Source organism: Schistocerca cancellata, chromosome 3 (genome assembly GCF_023864275.1).
Source record: "Schistocerca cancellata isolate TAMUIC-IGC-003103 chromosome 3, iqSchCanc2.1, whole genome shotgun sequence".
In the NCBI taxonomy this organism is placed as follows: Eukaryota; Metazoa; Arthropoda; class Insecta; order Orthoptera; family Acrididae; genus Schistocerca; species Schistocerca cancellata.
The window spans coordinates 35,406,188-35,426,068 of record NC_064628.1 but is presented as its reverse complement, the minus strand read 5'-3'; the positions used below and the strand labels follow the sequence as shown (position 1 = coordinate 35,426,068).

At 40.8% G+C, this 19,881-nt stretch overlaps 1 protein-coding gene across 1 annotated transcript in view; it reads left to right on the top strand.

Annotated features, from left to right (window-relative positions):
- The window catches only part of LOC126176849 (cuticle collagen 3A3-like), a 61,483-nt gene extending 45,231 nt beyond the window's left edge, over window positions 1–16,252 (top strand). Inside the window, exons 2-3 of the mRNA XM_049924037.1 lie at window positions 2,640–2,836; window positions 15,146–16,252. Coding sequence (XP_049779994.1) covers window positions 2,640–2,836; window positions 15,146–15,322 — 374 coding nt within the window. The 3' untranslated portion in view covers window positions 15,323–16,252. The remainder of the gene's footprint in view (window positions 1–2,639; window positions 2,837–15,145) is intronic.
- The last annotated feature ends 3,629 nt before the right edge of the window (window positions 16,253–19,881 follow it).

Here is a 19,881-nt window from a genome sequence, read left to right as displayed (position 1 = left end):
GATTTAATTTTCTATGTTCAGAAATTGGCATACAAGAGACAAAGCAATAATTTCATGATTTTTTTCTTTTGGAGGAAGTGTTAAAAGAAAAGAAAAAATTCCTTGATGTCTATATTTATGTGCTGCTCCATGACTCTGCTGTCAATATCTTTATTCTTGGCTTGTGTGTAACTTCTGTGTTTTTCTTACAGTAAATGTGTTTTTTTTCGTATCCAGGGCGTAATTACAAAGCTAATAAAATGTTTTCTTGCATTTAAATAATATTTTTCATCAAATACCATACGAGTTCTCATTAAATAACTATATTTAAAACTAGAATAATAACAAGTTCACACACCTCTCTTTATAATCAGCGACTAATGGCGTCTTGCTTACAATCTTGACAAAAGAAAGCTACCTATGCTTTAAACATAGCGTCACAGGTTCCTCCTCTCTACTGGCTCCAAGAAGACGACCACGACATTATTATTCTTACACTACTATTATACAATGGCTGATTGTCATGAAATCTCTGAGTTTTTTTTCACTAATTCTTTTCTGTGGCGGTTTCAGAACTCGCCGACACAGATATTATTTCACAAATCGAGTACTTAATCCTTTAAAATACAAAATTAACATAATTGTCTCTATTCTATTATTATTCAGAGTCCACAGACGTAATCAATGCCTATGTATATACACTCCTGGAAATGGAAAAAAGAACACATTGACACCGGTGTGTCAGACCCACCATACTTGCTCCGGACACTGCGAGAGGGCTGTACAAGCAATGATCACACGCACGGCACAGCGGACACACCAGGAACCGCGGTGTTGGCCGTCGAATGGCGCTAGCTGCGCAGCATTTGTGCACCGCCGCCGTCAGTGTCAGCCAGTTTGCCGTGGCATACGGAGCTCCATCGCAGTCTTTAACACTGGTAGCATGCCGCGACAGCGTGGACGTGAACCGTATGTGCAGTTGACGGACTTTGAGTGAGGGCGTATAGTGGGCATGCGGGAGGCCGGGTGGACGTACCGCCGAATTGCTCAACACGTGGGGCGTGAGGTCTCCACAGTACATCGATGTTGTCGCCAGTGGTCGGCGGAAGGTGCACGTGCCCGTCGACCTGGGACCGGACCGCAGCGACGCACGGATGCACGCCAAGACCGTAGGATCCTACGCAGTGCCGTAGGGGACCGCACCGCCACTTCCCAGCAAATTAGGGACACTGTTGCTCCTGGGGTATCGGCGAGGACCATTCGCAACCGTCTCCATGAAGCTGGGCTACGGTCCCGCACACCGTTAGGCCGTCTTCCGCTCACGCCCCAACATCGTGCAGCCCGCCTCCAGTGGTGTCGCGACAGGCGTGAATGGAGGGACGAATGGAGACGTGTCGTCTTCAGCGATGAGAGTCGCTTCTGCCTTGGTGCCAATGATGGTCGTATGCGTGTTTGGCGCCGTGCAGGTGAGCGCCACAATCAGGACTGCATACGACCGAGGCACACAGGGCCAACACCCGGCGTCATGGTGTGGGGAGCGATCTCCTACACTGGCCGTACACCACTGGTGATCGTCGAGGGGACACTGAATAGTGCACGGTACATCCAAACCGTCATCGAACCCATCGTTCTACCATTCCTAGACCGGCAAGGGAACTTGCTGTTCCAACAGGACAATGCATGTCCGCATGTATCCCGTGCCACCCAACGTGCTCTAGAAAGTGTAAGTCAACTACCCTGGCCAGCAAGATCTCTGGATCTGTCCCCCATTGAGCATGTTTGGGACTGGATGAAGCGTCGTCCCACGCGGTCTGCATGTCCAGCACGAACGCTGGTCCAACTGAGGCGCCAGGTGGAAATAGCATGGCAACCGCAATAGCATGAAGGTGACATACAGCCAAAGTTAAACTGGCGAGAAATGTACTACATGCTAGGCCAGGCAAACTATTAGCTTTTCAGTGAGACCCCACAAAATAGGTAGGAGTATATTCTGTATGTAACGAAAAATTATGCAGCTAGTTCTCATTCAGAGATCGCATTGGATGTTATTTGTCTGTGAGAAGTTGGTGTTGTACCCCTTGTAAGAAGGGAAATGTCTTCCAGTATCTGACTCAATCATTCCATGCTACTGCTGCTCACGGGGTCGAGATATCCCGATTCGCATGCATATATTAGAGCACTGGGTTCAGGACGGGTATATTCAACGTTATGCACTGTCTCAACGACCCCACGCGACTAGCGCCTGAGAGGAGAGACAGTGTTCTTTTAGTCGTGAAGGATCGTATTGTCATGTAACGTACCTTTAGTCAATAGAGTCACGCCCAAAAGTGATGCACTCAGTGAAAGCACCAAACACCGGAGTGGTACCATGTCGTCTTCACAGGCGAATCCTGACGTATCCATGTGCTGTTGAACATGCATTGTCTGCATGAGGAAGTGATGTTTCACCCAAAAGTGTTAGCCAAGTCGCAAAATATTCCCAATGATTATAATCACTAATTTATTCCTTCTGGCATATCACTTGTCAAGGTAAATATGTAAGTTACAGATAACGTGTTTTTGTACTTAGGCATTCATATTTTCCAACTTCTGTGCTGTACCTGAAGGTTGTTTCTTCTCTATGACAGTTTCACTTGTTTCTATTGTTATTACTAAAATAGACTGCGCTCCCGGCCCGCCCGGTAAACCTGGTCCACCTGGAGCTCCTGGGTATTTCGGGCTGCCAGGGAGGAAGGGAGATCCTGGGCTCCCTGGAACGCCTGGCGCACCTGGAATTCCTGGACCAATTGGACCTCCTGGACCACCTGGCAGTCCTGGACCGGTACTGGATGCTGCTTCAGCGGTGAAATCTGCAGCGGTTGGTTTTCTTATTGTTTATACTTGTCCTAGCTAGTTGGTCATCGAATGAGTCTTAGACATTTCACAGTACAGTGACAAAATATTTCAAAATTAAAAACCTCTACAAAGAATTAGAGAAACAAGAAGGTTAGCACAGTTTGTAAATATGAGTAATAAAGTAGAGTGGAAGGATCTAAAATTCTGTGAGAACTGCATTACAGAATAAAATTTGTTTGCCACAGGAAAGCCTTTTATATCGACTTGCAAATCAAGGTCTATAGGCCAAATTATTCATTTACAAACTTACAGAATATTTAAACTGAAGAACAGAGCATACTTTCTTTCTGGTCTTTCAAGGAATGATGTCCATTTGCAAACAATTTTTTGACAAATGTTTTGCTGGGTGAATAGAGAACTAGTGATGAATGTTCTGGCAAACTGCTGCGAGGCAACTGCATCCTCTTATATTTTTCAGAACTGAACAGCAACATCAGTTGCTTCATATATTAGCAAGTGCACTACATTAGTAAGAAGATGTAACGAAATTAATCATGAGTTAGTTGTTGTCCTCGGTCCTCGTTATTTGTCATCACCATTTATATATAAACCCTTACTAAAATATCTTACTGATTTCGTGGTTAAGCATTGGGCCGTACCTGTGGTATGTCCTCAGATGTAGGCATGCCTCAGAGTCATCCATCCTACCTTCTGGAATAAATGGTTTGCCCAGATGACGACATAACGGTGCCTTTTCGTTTGCGCTAATGTGACTGTGCTTACTAACACTCACAAAGTTTAACTTATTCCTCAAGCATATAAGACATTTTGCGTACCAGAAACGTCAAAACCCCGATCTGTTTCATTCAGTGGTACGTGTGTGTGTTCTTTAGTAAATTAGTTGTACGTTCCACAGGTAATTTACACGATTTGTATCGGCTTGGTGTTGAAGGAGTCCATACATATATTTTTTTGTGAATATGGCTATATTCTATCCATTAACAAGTGACTAAATAGTGCACTAGCTTCAGTTTAATGAAAATGTGCGTTTAAATCTTTGATACTATTTGTTTTGGTACTGATACATTTAAAGGTAGTTACTTTTCCTTTCTTAAGCTAGATATTCCATCAGGTTTAGTAACGTCCCCTTAGAAGAATTGTATACGAGACTGTGCTTAAACTGACACACAATATTTTTAGCGCAACGCAATCTGACTTCCAATAATCCCTACAAAAGAATGGCCCTGACTAACATTAACCTATACCTTTCACAAATCACTTACCTCACAAAAATCTTCGTTACTGGAACTACTGCAATACAGCGAGCGCCACTACTGCCAGCTAAATAAAAGATTCAAACTACGGAAAGCACTAACTACTGATAGGGATAGTTAGCAAATGAAAGATTTTAATAGAGAACAAACAATGTATTTACCTTAATAGTGTTGAAAAATCATAATATACATAGCAGTTCATAATATATAGTATTACAAATTGCAAAACTCCGTCATCTCTCTCCCCACATCCACCACTGCTGGCGGCTCACCTCCAACTGCGCAACGCTACGCGCTATTCACATCCAGCTGCCGCTGCCCAACACTACAATGGCAGACAACAATGCAAACTAGCCACAGACTGCACACAGCACAGCCAGTGATTTTCATACAGACTGCTACGTAACGTTGCCAATAAGAAAACATAAACAGCCTACTTACATAGCCCCCATGCTCCCCACAAAAAATTTTACAAATTGTTTTGGGCAGTGGCCAATAATGATTTGATAAAATTTTTCAGAATTACAATAACAAAGATATCAAAGGCACACACTTATTGATAAAATGTTGGTCAAAAGCTAAAAATTCCTCTCAGTCCATAAAGATAGTCCTGAACATTCATCATAATAGTAATTACAGTTCTTTTTTCACAAAGTCTCATTAGTAAAAGAAATTGCACACAGAAGTAGTGGATTTCTATGCAGTCTTGAAGAAGTAGTGTTGTCCTTCCAACGGAAAGACAGTGCTGACTCTTGACATGCAGACAGGTAATGGGCCACAACAGAGCAAACCCACAGCAGAGTCAGTCGAAGTTTTGAAGAATATAGGTAGGTAGGTCATCACAGAGCAGACCCACTGTAGTCCTGGTAGAGAATATGGTATTGGTGGGCCACCAGAGGTGCAGACCCACTGCAGTCCTTGTAGAAATAATTATATTGGTGTGCCATCGAAGGTGCAGACCCACTGTAGTCCTTGTAGAGATTGTGGTATTGGTGAGTCAGCAAAGGTGCAGACCCACTGCAGTACTTGTAGAAATTGTGGACAGGCCCACTGTAGTCCTGGTAGAGATTGTGGTATTGGTGGGCCACCAGAGGTGCAGACCCACTGTAGTCCTTGTAGAAATAATGGTATTGGTGGGTCATCAGAGATGCAGACCCACTGTAGTCCTTGTAGAGATGGCCAGCAGCCATCTGTTGTGACTGTGCGGGTGCACAATCACCATTGAAGAGTCTTGCAGTTAATATAACAAGTCCATAACCACCACTTGCGCACGCACAAAGTTTTTGGAATTGTCCTTAGAAGTCTTGCAGACAATATAGCAAGTCCATAAAGCACCACTCGTCCACTCAAGAAATTTTTTGGAATTGCCCTTAGAACCAGCAATGCTGTTATCCAGTCCCTTGCTGAATTATCAACACATGTGCAAACACTAACAGTCCCAACTTCTCACATATTGTGCATTACTATGACCAACAGAAATGTGTGCAAAGAAATGAATGCTTACAAGTTACTTAATTTGATGAACTGGTGTCAATTACAATATTATAATATGAGAATACAATTACAAAGGTACAAAATACATCATTAAAGAACATAACAATACAGATAACATTTGTAGTACAAGCTTTACAAAATAATCGAAATAACATATACATCAGTATTACAGGAATTATAACATAAGTTCATACATAAAAGATCAGAATAACTTTTGAAATATCAACTTTACACATGGGCATTAAAACAAAACAGAATAAATAATGTCTAAGCATATTTACAAGGTAAATTATTAATGCCAATTATATTTGAGGAGAACAGTATTCCTCATCATAGTGAATGTAGCTTAATATTAGAAGAAAAAATTCTATGAAACTACACAGAGACAGGAAGAAAACAAATACACAAGGGTACACAAACACATAGTGGGATATCACAAAAGGAAAGGACAGGGTTCGTTCTCAGTGTAACATTTGGTACTGCAGTCCAACCCAAAACTTCATTCCATAGATCTTTCGTCTTATTTCGATATTTACTCCAGGCAAAAAAACCCTATCCAAGCATGCTTTCTGTATTTTTCTCGTATAACCTCTCAGTGCATTTCTTCAAATTCATCGCAACTCATTCTCTTATAGGCTACCCCCTCTTAAGCTAACTTAAATCTACTGAGCTCAGATGCTAAACTAAGGAGCGAGGCAATGCAGCAGCATAAAACAATTAACACAAACATCAAGGACAAAAATTTTAAATAGGCAAAGCAATTGCAGTACTACAACTAATATAAGGCACTGTGCAGCAAACAAGAAAAATAAAACAGTAGTAAAACTAGCTTAGAAGAGTAACACAAAGTCAAATTCAGTAACACTATGCCTGGCAAACAGCAGAAGAAATAACTTATATCTAAACATGACATAGCTCAAGCAGAAAAAAACGTTACACTAAAGACGACAATGCAGACAAGGGAAATGTATATTCACATCTTAATGTCTATGTAATTAAAGTGGTGCACCACAACTTATTCTACGAAAAATATTACCAAGTAGTTGAAAAGAAAATTATGTATGCAAGTCCTGTGAAGGGAAATGTCTTTTTGTGCTCCTTCGTTTTTTTTTAAGTTATTGTTTACTGGATCTGTAGGCATAAAATATCTATATTAGTACATTCATAAAATTTTATTTTAAACAATGCTGCAGTGCAGCTAGAAACTAGATATTAAAGAAAATGAGCAAATAAATACATAAAGCAAGCCATATGGCATTTCTCTCAACTAGAAAGACAGTAGTCATAATCAGGTGTATAGACATAAAAATATTTCTCGTCATTTTATTAGTCATTTCAGTAAATATCAAAAATTAAGAGCTCCACAGTGTTATCATATGTTTTCAAGTTTGAGTGTGTCGTATTTGCGATGCTTTCTACAAAGGAATGTCAATAGCGAGGATAATGGCCTCCCTTTTTTTTTCTACCTGTGCCTCTGAAAAGGCCCTTACTAATGGATTTTTTTCAGGCATCTGACACAGCTGGGTGCCCACGACACATTACGTGCAGGTGGTCTGTTAACTTTCTTACGGAAATATTTACGACAGCAGTTTCCGCTACAGTGACAGTCTCATATAAAAATATTTCACAGGTCAAGAATTTGCGTTACAAATCTGTAGAGACAAAATGCTATTGATATAACAGAGTCCAAAAAACTTTCGTCGGCATTGTAATACATTCATGCATTTACATACATTTCATAACTCTTAAAGTACGATTCTTGGTTTCCAACATCCTTTTTCACAAGCCCTAACCACTATTCATTACTCCTTACCTTATTACACATATATATATTCGTCGACACGTCAATCTTGCGACGACACTTCAATATTTCATCATAATAAATACATAGCATAATCAAATTCCTCATATAGCATCAGCTTATTGATCATAAACATACCGCAACAGCATAATACACATAGTCATCGTAATAATAACATCATAACACCTCAGTCAACTCTCAAAATCGTAGTAGCCTCCTCCAATAATTTCAAAACCTAAAAAAATTCTCTGTTCATGTCAAAAGTGTCATCTGCCGCAAACGTACTTTAAAACTCGTAATCCCATACCAAATATATCATTCAAAGCTCTCATAATATCACAATAGGTCCAAAAAAATATGAACAGTTCACAAAGTACAGACAAAATACAATTTCATAAGTGTGAAGTTATCCAACTGTGTAATTGCGTAAACATCTGTCACTGACGTAGTAAAAAGGTTTGTCTCTCTCAGTTAAATGGTCAGATAGCTGTGTAATTCTGTGTTAGAGAAATATGGTACCGATGTGTAAAGTTGTATAAGCAAATACCATATTAGCTAGGGCTCCTTGTGCTTGCCAAACACATGGTACACAAAGTAAGTGTGTACCCCCCTGAGGATTAATGTAATTATAACCTCAGGTGTTACAGATTACAAGAATGGAATGAAATGTATTACGGAAAACCTTTGTATTATTGTACTTCAAATATCTTTAAAAATAAATGACTTAAGTACAAAATTAATCACTCAAATGCGTATCCTGTAGCGCTAAATGTGCGTCTTGCTGTAAGATAATCTCTGTGGAAGTGTCGTAGTTATTTTCCTCCGAAAGCTAAGTTCTGCAGAAGTCAATGTACTTACCTCATGATAAACAAAAGTGAAATGCTTTGCGTATAGATTTCTTAGTTATTACACTTATTGTTCTGATGAAGAAATTACTGTGCTGTAACGTATTGTTCTGCTACGGAAAAGGCTGTCTCATTGTAGCTATACCACAAAAGTTATTACTAAAACATGTTTTACTTTCCAGAATAATACATAAAACTGTGCAGACATAAAACAGATACACCATAAAAGCAACATTGTAAATTGTCACTCATTAGTAACGTCGTGATATAATCTTGTAGCTGTCACATAAACTAACCACTGTGTCATCTGGCATCTCTCAGAAAGTACTTTAATTCAGAATGTATTTTCAAGTAAACCAAAATGTTGCATTAAAATCTCATTAGCAGTACCAGTATATGTTCTAAGCATGTAAGTCTTATAGTCGTTACGTAATCATGTAACTAACAAGCAAGAATGTACACACACAATAACACTGTGTCGTCTGTTCTCAATAACAATGCATTCGTAATTTCTGTTTAAATAAGTTCTCTTGGTTCTTGACTGGATATTTAACTTCAAACATTGTTGTATATTAACAGATTCTAAGTCTGACAAAGCATACTAGTAATGTAAATTGAAAAGTTATATGGCAAAGACAAAGTTAAAAAAGCGGATTATCTTTCAATAAACGATTTTACATGTGAAATGTGGTGTAAACCTTTGCTCTTCTCAGTACGCAGAGTTTCAACTTGAATGCAATTATCATGCGGTATTCGTCTGTAAAGAATACTGGAATTTTGCTCAAGGTTAGCGTCAATGTTATTTTTCCCTGAGCCAGCCGGCACACGCGGCAGCCTGCGGTGCGAGTCATTGTCTGTTCCTTTGTTGGCGCGCGTCGTTATTGGGATTTGGACACCTAACTTCTACAAATTCACGTTATCGAAAGTGCCCTGCTCTGTTTGAGCCCCACCAGTTCTGATGAAATTCAGGTCTGTCGTTATGATTATCTCATCTGTCGTCATGTCGGTAGATTTCATAATTTCTTTCTTGTCGGTCATGTGGTGGAGAATTTCTTCCTGAATCATAACTGTGCGCTGAACTGTTGTGTCTGAAGTTCTTCTGTCTCCCTTGATAATAATTGTTTTGGTTCCCATATTGTCTGTTTCTATGATTGTCTTTGTCATATTCTTAACTACGGAAATGCGATCTTTCTCTGTAACTATTACTCTGCCAGTGGTTGTCATACGGGTGGTGTCTGTTTTGGTCACGATTTACGTTGTAAGAATAGGCTTGTCGTGGCCAGTTATTGTTTCTGTCGTCACGGAATTGTGACGGATGTGACCTGTAGTGATTGTTTTCCTGTTTTCGCATCCCGCGACTGTCTGTGTCAATTTATAATTCTTGTAAGAGTCCCTGAAAAGCTTCAATGTCGTCTTTGCAACGTCCTGCCAAAATAATATGTCGTAAATGTTCAGGTAATTTGATTAAGCAAATGCGGATGAGTTCTGAGGGGCTGTATGGGTTTTTACAGGTACTGATTCTTGCGCAACATGTCTTCAAAATATTTCACAAGACTGGAAAATTCAGATTGTTCGAAATGTTTCATCATTATGATGCTATGTTTTACTCGGTCTTGTGTAGCTTGAGACCAATATGCTGAGAGGAACACATAATAAAATTCTCCTTCACTGTGACAATCGTGAATGACCGTTCGCATTCTTACAGCTGGTTCATTCTCCAAGTAGCCACACATAAATTCTAACCTGTGCTCCAATGACCAGTTGGGAGGAAAACAATGAGAGAATTGATGGAGCCACGCTTGTGGATGAATGTCGTTGGCAGAATTCTTAAACGTTTTGAATTTACGTGTAGTAATGAACAGCTTATAGTCAAAATCATCATGTCGGCGAGTCGCATGTCGGTCATTGTTACGTCGCTTCGGCGGTTCCATCACAAAATTCGGTGCACATTGCCAATTTCTTTCATAACTTCCGAAGTGCCCTGTGTTATTATTTTGTGGCTGTTCCGTATTTCTATGTCCCTCTTCCCGTATTGGAGCGCGAGTGTCCTCTGAAATACGTAATTCTTGTATTACCTGTGTCAGCTGACCTTGTACTTCCCGGATTTCTCTTTGGTGTTGCGTATTAATTTGATTCTGATTTTGTTTGAATTTCTTAATTTGTTCATACTCTTCTGTGTCAGTGAAGGCTATGGGTCTTGTGTCATTCAGATCATCATCTACCTTTGTAGATAAGTTAGTGACCTGATCCGAAAGTTCGGCTACTTTCTCCGATAGTGAACACATTTCCTCAGTGTGTTTTTCTGAACCAAGTTTCAGAGTGTCCATTTGTGTTGAAATCGAATCTACTGTGTTCTTTAAGTTTTCCTGAGTTTTTGCAAGTTGCGTAACCGAATCGGTAGACGCAACTGAGTCAGTTTTAGCCCACAAGGTCTCATGATTTTCATGAACAATGGTTTGCAGTTCTTTTATGGCTGCTTCGTGATTCTGTAATGAATTTTCATGCCGCGAAAAAATAGGTTGAAAATGCTCACAAATTTGTGTTTTTACGTCATTACAGACTTTTTGACATTTCGATTCAATGTCATGTAACTCAGTAGTTAAATCTTCACGTGTTTGTTCAAGCGTGATGTGAAGATTTTGTTCCATTGCGTCTAACTGTTGCTGTGTTTGTCTCTGGTGTTGTTCCATTGTGTCTAACTGTTGCTGTGTTTGTCTCTGGTGTTGTTCCATTGTGTCTAACTTTTGAAGCCTTTGTCCCATTTGTCTCTGATTTTGTTCCATTTGTTGCATTAATTGCAATAATAATGTATTAGTGTCTGGAATCTGTTTCTCTATGCTTTTTGGCAGTGCATTTTCACCGGCAACGTTCACATTTTGACAAGCAGAAAATGTGTCTTGACTCATTTGAGAAAACGGTGAGGACGCAAAACCTGAATCTACAGTATTTGCAAAATTGTGTCCTATCATTTCGGATTCCTGAGGCGAGCTGTTGCGGAGCGATCGATCGATAATGCTTCCCTGTTCACTAATTGTTTCACTGCCTACGCCATTGTTTGCCGCCCGCTCCATTTCCCTATGCACATTTACCAAATTACTATGTTGAACATTAGTTAATTCATTACATGGTGGCGCTAACACACTACTTTCGTCTTCACTGTCATTTCTCAGTTTACTTTGGAGCCTAGTATTACGTTTTTCACACGCCATTATTGTCACAATATTTCACACAACAACACAGAACAATTTGAAGAGCAAAAGTAGGGGAATACATGAACATAGCACTGAAAATAATATCTAGTTAATTGCAAGCGCAGCTGCGAAATACTTGGTGCAAATCTACATGCATGCCACAACTGTTTTACTGTACAACAATGAAAGACTGCAACTACAAAGGAGATTCTCAATACAATTACGCACTAGCAATAAACAAAATCTACACTAATTACACAAACTACAAGAAAAAATCAGAAGATTCCAGTGAGGTATCCTCGGCTAAGTGTCGACATATGTAACGTCCCCTTAGAAGAATTGTATACGAGACTGTGCTTAAACTGACACACAATATTTTTAGCGCAACGCAATCTGACTTCCAATAATCCCTACAAAAGAATGGCCCTGACTAACATTAACCTATACCTTTCACAAATCACTTACCTCACAAAAATCTTCGTTACTGGAACTATTGCAATACAGCGAGCGCCACTACTGCCAGCTAAATAAAAGATTCAAACTGCGGAAGGCACTAACTACTGATAGGGATAGTTAGCAAATGAAAGATTTTAATAGAGAACAAACAATGTATTTACCTTAATAGTGTTGAAAAAGCATAATATACATAGCAGTTCATAATATATAGTATTACAAATTGCAAAACTCCGCCATCTCTCTCCCCACATCCACCACTGCTGGCGGCTCACCTCCAGCTGCGCAACGCTACGCGCTGTTCACATCCAGCTGCCGCTGCCCAACACTACAATGGCAGACAACAATACAAACTAGCCACAGACTGCACACAGCACAGCCAGTGATTTTCATACAGACCGCTACGTGACGTTGCCAATAAGAAAACATAAACAGCCTACTTACAGTTTTAATTATGTATTCGTCTACGAAATAGAAGAAATTGTCCAGAAGTAATGACTTTAGAATAAAATCAAAATTTCTTTGCCATTGAACAGACTTTTATGCTGCTAGGCATATGAGCGAAAATTTTTGAGGCTGAATGTAATACTCCTTTCTGAGCTACTGACAACTTTTGAGATGAGTAATAAAGCAAGTTTTTTCATCTAGTATTCTAACCATGAACATTACTATTCTTCTAAAATTGCAAGGGACTATTTACGACGAATTTACTTAGCGCACATACATCTTGTGAAGGAGCACTTAAAATGAATAACTCTTGGGAAGAGATGTCTACAAGCTGGTTTTTGTTGAACACTACATTTAACACTCATAGTCAGCTTATGTGGAATCAATAGTTATTTCTAAGTGATGTGTCATCCAATAACTGAGCTAAGAGACATCAATGAGAAGAAATGTGTAAATATTTTAAGACGTTGATTTGCTTGTTTCCAAAACAAGTTGTTATAGGATGCTCAAATTTTGCTGAATTTCGTCGTTTGAGCAAATGAGTAACATGGTTTTTTTTCACCAAGATTTACACTAAACGAACTGTAATATTATCCCATAGTTACAACTCCTGCTTATATTGATTGTGTTCTATTTGCTGTACTGCTGCGTACTTTCTTTTCAAAACTAAGATTGTGTCAATTTTCAGAGAAATACTTATTGATTCTTTCAAAAATATTATGGAAAACGTCCCCCCTATAATTTCCCCATAACATGTTTAATTATAATGCTATTGTTGCCTGCAAAAGTACAACTCTGCTTTCACAAAATTGCTCAAAAAAGGGTTTGCACCATTCTCATGCATTGCATAGTTAGATTTTTGATAGCAAGCCTCTATCTAAACGTTCTTTTGATCACGGGAAATAGCTATGTACAGATTCTTGTGTAAAGACGGTAAAATTTAACCTGCATTTTCAGTGCAGATGACTATAGGTGTTTCCAGTTATGAGCGGGATAACGTGGCTTGTGTGTACTATTGAGTCTACGAAGATGCCTCGGAGGATCGTTTCAACCTTAGACCTTGAGCAAAAGATGAATCTTCAGCACTGGAAGTCGCCTAGGAACATTCAGCCTCTCTCGTGAGACACAAAAACACCAAAGATCTGCCTCGTAGTGATCGTCTGTGGCCAAAATCGCTGCTCGTGACTGGTACCTACAAACTATGGCTCTTAGCTACTCGGAACAGAATGCCATAGGCTGAGTGCTACCTTTTTCGGAGGCAACTTGAAAGATTGCGCCGATCCATACAAACTATGATCATCTCGACAAGATCAAGGTACTCTCTAGGCAGCCAGTGCGAGCAACAATAAAAAATTCTCAGCATCATGGTGCGTGAAGAAGACTAGCAAGTGAACGTCTGGAAACGAACCAAGATTCCATTCTCCAATGAGTGAAGGAAGTAACTGACGCCTAACGAGCGTCATAAAAGGGTTTTTAGCTGACGAGATAACAATAAGCATCTAAGGCAAGCAGTCCATCATGTACGGATGTGAGACGTGCCTTCTGCTACAGAGACTGATTTGAGGCTTGTGCAGTACCGGAACAGAACCCTCGACAACTACAGACAAATGTTCTGTTACGGGTTTGTCTTTCAGACAATAATGTACGAGCCCACTTCGCCAATCTCGTGAACGCCTTCCTTCAGGAGGCATTAATCAGCCGAACGAAATGACCTGCTGTATTTGTCTGAGACCAGCTGAAACCTTCCTCTGACAGCAGATAACTTCAGGATGCCCGCCATCGATGAGATGGACGGGTTTAAGCAGCAACATCTCTATCACATAATGATCGAAGCAGAAGATGAATTAAGATTTGTGCTGCGGCCAGGACTCGAACCCGGGTCTCCTATTACACCACCACTGCACGATGGTCAACATTGCTACACGAACTACCCAAGCTGAGTGCCCTTCCCAACACAAACTTCAATTCATATCTTCAGCTTATTTTCCCTTTCATTATCACTGCTGCTCTGGTAGGGATCCAGCACAAATTTTAATTCATATCTTCTGCTTCGATCACTATCGTAGATAAAGTAGAGACTTAAATGTCCCAGGGAAACATTTAATTACATATCTGTCACATGGTGGACAAACCCTCAAGGTGGGTCCTAGCATACGACAATTCTTGGAGTGGAGCTACGCGATATCAAACGTCACCCATCAACAGATTTTGAGTGCACAGATGTGCTGAGCTGTTCACTTCTGAATACACTGCCTTTATTTTAGCTATTAGTTTGTTTTGATGTACCAATAAAGTTACATTTTTCCTGTTATATAAGTTCTATTGTTTGTTCCACCGCACTCTTTGAATCCTAGCACATACGCATTTGCAGATATGCAGAAGGTGGTGCAAAACTTTTGTTGGGCAGTTTATATAAGACCCTGTAGAATTCCCTTGCTGATATCTTCCCAGTCACCAAGTTTTTCTCTCCTTCACCCATTATCCCTTGTGTGTGTGTGGGGGGGGGGGGGGGGCGATGGAGGAGCGTTGTTTGTACCTGAAGTTGTCTTAACCATTAACCAATCTTGACTGTGGTGTTTCGGCCGGCCGGTGTGGCCATGCGGTTCTAGGCGCTTCAGTCTAGAACCGCGTGACCGCTACGGTCGCAGGTTCGAATCCTGCCTCGGGCATGCATGTTTGTGATGTCTTTAGGTTAGGTAGGTTTAATTTGTTCTAAGTTCTAGGCGACTGATGACCTCAGAAATTAAGTCGCACAGTGCTCAGAGCCATTTGAACCATTTTTTGTGGTGTTTCGTCATTGTAAAGCCTGTTTATGTTTGTTGGCAGTGCAACCAGAGTGAAGACTTGCAGAATCTGGAACAGATTCTTTACGAGCTGCGAGTGCAACAAGAGGAGTCACTCCACCAGCTTCGACTAACATATGAGAAGGTACTGCACCAGGTGAGGGGCGCCTTCATAGGCTGCAAGTGCAGTTCCCAACGGCATGTGCTCCCACCACAGTGAACCTGTTTGGGTTGCTGCCTGCACATCCTGGATGCAGCAATTCGATGTACACTGTCCTGTAGCCTCTCTTTGTATCTCCATTATATAAATAGGGTATTTGACTATTATTGGTACAATACAAAGGGACGAGTAGACAACAGTGAAACAAGAAAATAATCATAATAAATAAAGATCGAGATCCTAATGGGTTCCTCAATACGATGTATGTACAGGCTGTCATGCTAATGTTAGAGCACTGTTAACATTCAAGGCTACGTTTATTACGAAACATCGGAAATGCGGCGTAAATTACAAAGTTATTATCTGCCCTCGTTTAATTTTATCATCAGTTCAGATACAGAAGAACTGGTAAATAGCGTTTCAACGACAAGTGTATCGGTAGTGGTTTGCCAACATATTTGACCTTCATGGTCCCCTGACTTGAATCCGTTGAATATTTATCTGGGGGAATATTTAAAAGCTTCAGTTTTTTGCAGCCCTGTAGACGGTGGTGATGTCTTGCCGGAGCGTCTCGTGGTTGGTTGTCAGTGCATTCGGAAAACGACTGCGATCTTTGGATGCGTACAGGCTGTGATGGGCAGACTTGTTGAGGCCTGCCTTCAAACGGACGGTGGCCGCGAGGAGCATTTGTTGTAATGTGGAGGTTATTATTTGCAAATTTGTAGTTTGGCTCTTGTTCAAGTATTCAGTTGTAATACGTCTTGTAGGGAAATGGTTGATTTCCAGACCTATGTTTACTGGGATTATTTGCATATTTTACTACCCTCTACTTGCGCCTTTCGTTTGTATCTATAACACTAGCTAAATACCCAATGTTTTTCGCTTACTTATTGACTCCAGTCTTGTATTAAATAAGAAGAGGAGTAAAATCAGTCCATAATGTTAAAGCACATTTGTTATATAAATAAAACTTCTTTTCTTGCGGTAGAATTGGTATTTAATTTCACAGATGTGTTCCGACTTTTAAACTGAAGATTTCAGTGGATGCTCTGGAATAATGTAATTATTGATTTAATAAAATTTCACATCCTATTTGTCGTTAAACTAAATGATACTTAAGTTAATTTTTGTCTGTTCTGACAATAACTTTGTTTCCTGTGGGTTTTATTTGTAATTTGATATTTAATAATGGTACAAATCATTTTGTCACAAGCTAATAAACAATTTTATTTCTGTTTGATAACACACATGTTATTATCATTAAATGAAGAGTTTTGTACAGTATAGACCAGCGTGGAACGCCGCGTCAAACCGGTGTTCATGCAGAAGACCAAAACCAACAGTAAACAGTGTGTCTTGTTATGTGGCTTACCTACCATCTGTAACGGATTCTGACGGATTTCAATCGGCTGCCGCCCCCCTCCTCCCCCACTTCTCTTCCCCTTGCTCTAACATTATTTGGATTTCGTTTCTTACTGCCGCTTACTGTTACATAGGCATTGAATTTGATGTCACATTCAAAGGTTCGTAGTCTCTTACTTCATAATTTTTTACTGTATTAGGTTCCTCTGAAAATATCTTTTACTTCGTGCTAACATTCTAAAGAGATATATTTTCTTTTGCTCTGTTACTCCTTGTATCTAATCAATCCCATTGTATGAAAATCGGATATTCGACAGTTTCACCTCTGATTATTCTATTTCGTCTAACAAATCAGACTTTGATTCATTTCTTTGGTCTTATTCATCATCTCTACTACTCACTGAATTTCTACCTTCTCAGTGCTGTGCTTTCAACTGCCCTATCTCTTTGCCGTTTTGAAACATAATAACAAACTCCCTAGCCCGTAAATTGCCAATTTCGCTCCCTCCTTACACTTGGATATGACACCGTAAGACATTACCGAATGGAAGCAGAGAAACCAAGTATACTCCTCCTTAGCCGAATGGCCAGCTCATCTGATTGCCATACAGCGGACCTAGTTTCGATTCCTGGCTGGGCCGGAGATTTTCACCGCTCAAGGACTGGGTGTGGTGTTGTCTTCACCATCATGTCATCATCATTGACATGCAACTCTCCCAATGTGGCGTCAACTAAAAAGACTTACAACACGGTGGCTGAACATCCCCAGGTGGGGACTGCCGGCTCTCAATGCCATACGATCATTTCATTTAAAAGGAAGTCAACTTTTTGACGTTCTCATTTCCAGAATCTGATATTTTGCGTAATGCAATAGTTCTAGACCTTAGACATTTAAGAAGATTTTCAACATGTGACTTCGAGATTAATTCTTGCCAATATAAAACATAATAATTTAATATATTCCATTTAATTTATTGATTTACCATCCAGCATTATTGATAATGCTGTGGTCAGGCCTTGTGTAATATTAAACTGCATGTATAGTGTTTTCTCTAAATTCGGTGACACTCCGTTTGCAGAGAACCAGTAACTTATTTTCAAGAAAATATTTACTTTTTCAAGTGTTAAAGTTACCCCATTAGGTTTGATTATAATACTTGCACCATCAGCAAAGAGATTTATTTCGGTTTTTAGTACGTATAATGGAAGGCCATTTGTAGATAACAATCCCAAGAGCAGGTCAAATATCGATCTCTGTGGTACACGTAATAATTATTCCCCTTTCTGAAGATCCTGATCCATTTAACGCATTCCATGGCTTTCTTTAGGAAACACTCGCCATTTAGTTAGATATCTCCAAAACCAAATGCTAATGAGATCTCTGATATAATTATATGTGAGCTTCTGTAGAAGAACACTACGAAATGAACTATGAAATACTTTTGTCAAGTCACACAAAACACCGGTTGGCAATTTTTTTTTCATTTAAATATTGTAGAATCTTGACATCTTGGGTTGTCGGGTGTTTTGCCGGATATCAGCGTCGTACTTGCACGATATTTCGGTCACGTAGCTCGTGACCTTCATCAGGTGCGACCTGAGACTGCTCCTCGAGTGGACCTGGTCCAGTATTTATGCCTATGGCCTTCCCCCTCCACCAACGGCTGCAGGCGCTTCCTCTGTGGTCCGCGCCCATTCCCTGCGACCTGCAGGAGCGTTGCTGCTCCGTTTTCCGTCCGCTGCGGTTCTAGGTGTTCCCTCTGCGGTCCGCGCCCACCAAACCCGCTCCTGGGGGTTTCACCTACGGTCTGGGGTGACAAGCGTTCCCCCTGCGGTCCGCGCCCGCTCACCACGACCTGTTGGAGCGTTGCCGCTCCGTTTTTCGTCCGCTGCGGCTCTGGATGTTCCCTCTGCGGTCCGCGTCCACCAGTCCCACTTCTGGGTGTTCCATCTTCGGTCTGGTGCGCCTGGCAGTCCGTCAGGGGCTCGTTTTCCATCTCCAGTCTCTGGTTCTTGTGTTTGTGTAGTGTTGCAGCTGGCCCCGTTGCTCCTTTAACAATTCCAGAGCCGGATCCCAGGCTCTGCTTAGCTGGTACCCTGTGTCACAGTTCATAAGATCTCGTCAGCCATTTTAATTTCTATCGATTCTCTTATAACTGTCCCAAAATCTCGGTGTTTGTGCTAGAATCTTGGTATCCTCATACTTCATGGCATGATCTAGTTCTAGACAGTGTTCAGCAATGGCTGACTTAGTCACCTGTCTGAATCTAGTGTGCCTCTGATGTTCTTTGCACCTGATCTCCACAGTTCTTGTCGTCTGGCCAATGTAGGACATGCCACATTGACAAGGTATATTGTAAATCCCTGGTTTTCGTAACCCCAGGTCGTCTTTGACACTCCCCAGCAGTCCCCCGATCTTGTTGGATGGACAGAAAACACACTTGATATTGTGTTTACGGAGGATCCTACTGATTCTGGCAGAAATAGAGCCAGCATAGGGCAGATATGCCACCTTCTTTGCTTCATCTTGGTCTTCTTCAGGAAACTGTGGTATAGTGGCTGGTTGGAGTGCCCTCTCAATTTGTCTGTCTGTGTATCCATTCTTGGAGAAAACTGTTTTGAGACGTTCTCTCTCTCTAGGTAGATTCTCTTGGTCTGACAGGGCACGTGCTCTGTGGACCAAAGTCTTCAGAACCCCATTCTTCTGTGCAGGGTGGTGACAGCTGCTGGCCTGCAGATATAAATCAGTGTGTGTTGGTTTTCGGTACACACTGTGGCCAATTGATCCATCTGCTTTCCTCTGGACTAGTACATCCAGAAATGGCAGCTGGCCATTCTTCTCCAGTTCCATGGTGAACTTGATATTAGGGTAGCATGAGTTAAGATGTTCAAGAAACCATTGAGCCTGTCCATCCCATGTGGCCAGATCACGAAGGTATCATCCACATACCTAAAGAAGCATGTGGGTTTAAATGTGGCTGTCTCCAATGCCCTCTCCTCAAAACTCTCCATAAACATGTTGGCAACCACAGGCGACAGTGGGCTGCCCATAGCTACACCTTCAGTTTGCTTGTAATATTGGTTTCTGTACAGGAAATACGTGGATATCAGTGTATGAGTGAACAGGTCCAACAGAGCACCGTCAAATTTCTCTGCAATCAGTTCTAGTGAGTCCTTCAGTGGGACCCTGGTGAACAGCGATACCATATCAAAACTAATCTGTGATGTGCAGTTGCTTGAGGCATTGCAGGAAATCT